Source organism: Montipora foliosa, chromosome 10, assembly GCF_036669935.1.
Source record: "Montipora foliosa isolate CH-2021 chromosome 10, ASM3666993v2, whole genome shotgun sequence".
Taxonomy (NCBI): Eukaryota; Metazoa; Cnidaria; class Anthozoa; order Scleractinia; family Acroporidae; genus Montipora; species Montipora foliosa.
The window spans coordinates 37,036,540-37,040,066 of record NC_090878.1 but is presented as its reverse complement, the minus strand read 5'-3'; the positions used below and the strand labels follow the sequence as shown (position 1 = coordinate 37,040,066).

The following is a 3,527-nucleotide window of genomic DNA, read 5'->3' as shown; positions in this document are numbered from 1 at the left end:
CTTTGCTGGCCGGATCTTGTATGTTAAAAAACTCGTCCCCAGTCTTTCCCCTTACTGCGATTCCAAAATGGTGGCCTCGCACCAACGTTCGTCTGCGAATTTTTCCACTGTTCTTGACCTAAGCACTACAACCTTCAGTTGAGAACAGCATAAACTAGCGATGAGTTTGAAACCAAAATTGCGGCTTAGAACCGAGTATTTTGGCTGAGATTTTCAGTTTTGTGACGTAAATGCCATCAATTTTGAAAGTTTAAAGGTGCGTCCTTAACAAACCGAGTGCGCCTCGTATCCGAAAAAAAAACGTTCGATAAGTCATACAAACTGGCAAATAATTATTATTTGAAATGCGCCGATCAAATCGAAAACTTAACAAAAACATGTCTTCAAAAAGTTGGAGACCAGACAGGGACAAATCTGAACGACAGGGTAGGTCATTGGATACTACTTTGGTCCAAGGGGGCGGGAAAATTTGAACACGTCAATCTTCAAAAGTTTAAATGCCCGGGGTTTTGCCCGGAACAAAGGGGGAGCGGGGATGTTGAAGTTTCCAGTTGACTCGGCGCTTAAAACTGGAAAGGAACAAAACCTAAACATAAGGACAAAAAAAAAAAAAAAAAAAAGAAGCAAAAGCCAGCGTTCGTGTGCTATATTTATTAGCTTAAACACCAGTTGAGCAACATGATTCAGTAAGTTTACTGTTTTCTGGTGTTTTTCAATTTAGGCCAGTGTTACTACTACAGAGAAGCATATTGGCATGACACACATAGTTATTATTTAATAACCTAACTCCGCACGGCCTTAAACAAAAGGCATGTAAACTCCCACTCCAAAAAATCGCATTAAACCAAACGGCCAACTTAAATTAGACCTTTTCACACATGTTAGAGTGGTTTTCAATTGAGTGTCGAAAGTAATTAGACTAATTACTTTGGTTTTGCATTACTCTCACTCATGTGATTTGGTTCAAAGTTCTTGCACCACTTTTTCAACAATTCAGAAGTGAAACCAAAACAAATCGTGGCTCGCGCGTGGACATTTTACCGCGCTTTGTGTCGGTTACGTGTAATTACTCCCAATCTTGATTGGTTTACCCGGGATTCTCTCCGTCCTTTCTGATTGGCATACCAAAGTAATTACTATTGGTTTTGGTTTTACGACACTCAATTTGAAAATCGCTTCTATTGCGTGTAATGAAATATTATTGTTAACTTTGTCCCAGCTCTTATTTTTATTTGTTATTTTGTTTGTAAATAGTCTCATTGTCTTAATTGTGAACAGACTATTGCTGTGTCATCCACGGCCAGTGGACGCAGATGAACATGAAAAGACTTGCTGCTTTCACATATAACTTAGTTATCCAATTGTTTATTTTGTTTCTAATCTACTACCCTGCTTAATCTAATACGCCAATGGCTCAGTGTTTGAATTGTAGAATTAGGTAATCTGTTGCATGACTGTAAACACATTGCACGCTATAAATATTTGTCATTACATGATATGGTTTTACCTTGATAAGTCTGCTGTGAAAGAATTGATTATAAGAGAATTTGAATTTAATTTAATGCTTTTACTGGAATTGTTCAATCAGGATATCGATATAGATGGTTTTCACCTGACGTCACACGGCAGCCATGTTGGGTACACAGAACGATAGGGAAAAAAGTTGTTTGGGATCTTTGGACTAGCTATTATAATAGCTAGAACGCGATCCTCCTGCTCTCCGGGTGTAGCCGATAAATCCGTTGCTATTTTTTTTTGCCACCAATATGACAGTCTCATCATGTGATTAAATTGGAACATTATGTGGCCTGCACTTTACACCACTTTACCAGCGAGAGCACTGAGCGCAAGACGCTGTCCTATTCCTTGTGAGCGCCTCTACCATACTGTCAAATGGCGGTTATTCGGTGTTCCTACCTTGTGTGCACGCCAATCAAACTTCTTATGTGCTCTGAGCTGTCGGCCTTAAGTACACGTGTGCAATATTATCTTGCATTTCATTTGACCCAAATTTGATGTTGATATGGTTTAGGAAGAGGCTTATTTACCACAAAACCATTCATGAAAGGAGATTTTTCTTCCTGAGTCATAAAAGGGGAACTAATCTCACATAAGGATGGAGAAACAAGAGGAAGAATTATGTGATCCATCTCTCTCCTGGTATAAGTCTCTTGTTCCCCTTTATTACTTTAGGGATGGTTTTGCAAAGTTGTCTTATTGGTAAGTTTATCCAAAAAAAAAAGACATATGAATTATTAATAAAATAAATTGCTGTATTTTCAATCCGTATATTGTTCCGAAAAAAAAAATAAATGAATAAATAAATGATTATCTTTAAATTGCACTTCCTCTCCTACGTGTAAATTGCCCTCACGGCTTTCCTTCATGGTCATAAAATTTTGTTACTAGGACAGCTGTAGGGGATGAAGGAATAGCTTGGGAGAGAAAGATTAGGCGCCGTGCCTGGTAGTATTTCATGACCATAACAGAGAAGGTAATATACATGTAAAACATTGTGATAGGTGGGAACTAGAGAAATGGTGTTTACTTGGCGAGGTTGTATTCCTATAGTCAGAACATGAAATTGGCTGGAGCGTCCATTTCCCTCCACACTATCAGTGAAGGCAATGAAGTCACACATTTTATTTTATTTTTCAAAAAATTCCTAGTTGAGATATGATCTGCTTTGATTGGGCCCTTCAGCTGGGGCGCGTGTGGTATCTCCTACTGCCTGGGAAGTATTCTAAAATAAATCTTCTCCGGGAAGGGACTCAAGAAATTAAAGGGCATGGAGACTCCTACTTGGGGCTCTTGGTGTTAAGTAGTCTCTCCTGGGTTTTGTTCATGGAGAATTTTTCTGCAAGCAATTTTTTTCTGACTGATTTTGTGAACCCACTGACTCCTGAACCACAGTCTGAAATTGACGAGTAAATCGTCTGCATTAAGTCTCACTCACGGGTCAATAGGTAACTATGCTATAGCATTTGACCTTTTTCCATATGCGGCTGGTTTTGGTGAGTTAATGTGTCAATCACTTACCAAGCATCATTTTTTATCAACGTTTTTGTCACATTTTGCAGGGGTTTCATAAGAAAGGTCATATATTCATTGGAAGGGAATGGGACACCCAAGAATGGAAGCAGAATATTGCAGAGGGGACCCTTAAAGCAATACATGGAATTTGATTGTGGGATTTTATATCCTGAAGGTGGGGTCTAAACCAATGTATAATGTAAGAAAATTGAGGGCTAGTTATCTACTCACTCACTCACACACTCCAAGGAACAACCAAATGAATACAGTCAAGCCACATCATGACATGTATGTCATGCGCGACCAGTTGTTTTGAAATTTGAACAGAGTATTCAAATCTGCGCGCCAGTTTTGAACTTTGCTTTCGACATTCCGAATTCCTTTAGTGCTCTCGCCGCAATTTCTTCGGCCCTCTCTTTCAGGAATTTCTGGATCCGCCCCTGGGTCGTATCAGTTGACCCTGAGATGGGAAGGCAACAAAAGTTGGTGATGAA

The 3,527-nt window shown here is 39.3% G+C and overlaps 1 protein-coding gene across 1 annotated transcript in view; it reads left to right on the top strand.

Moving 5' to 3' along the window:
* Positions 1 to 3,219, top strand: part of LOC137972896 (N-acetylglucosamine-6-phosphate deacetylase-like) — a 15,246-nt gene extending 12,027 nt beyond the window's left edge. Inside the window, exons 9-10 of the mRNA XM_068819584.1 lie at positions 2,410 to 2,466; positions 3,081 to 3,219. Coding sequence (XP_068675685.1) covers positions 2,410 to 2,466; positions 3,081 to 3,219 — 196 coding nt within the window. The remainder of the gene's footprint in view (positions 1 to 2,409; positions 2,467 to 3,080) is intronic.
* The last annotated feature ends 308 nt before the right edge of the window (positions 3,220 to 3,527 follow it).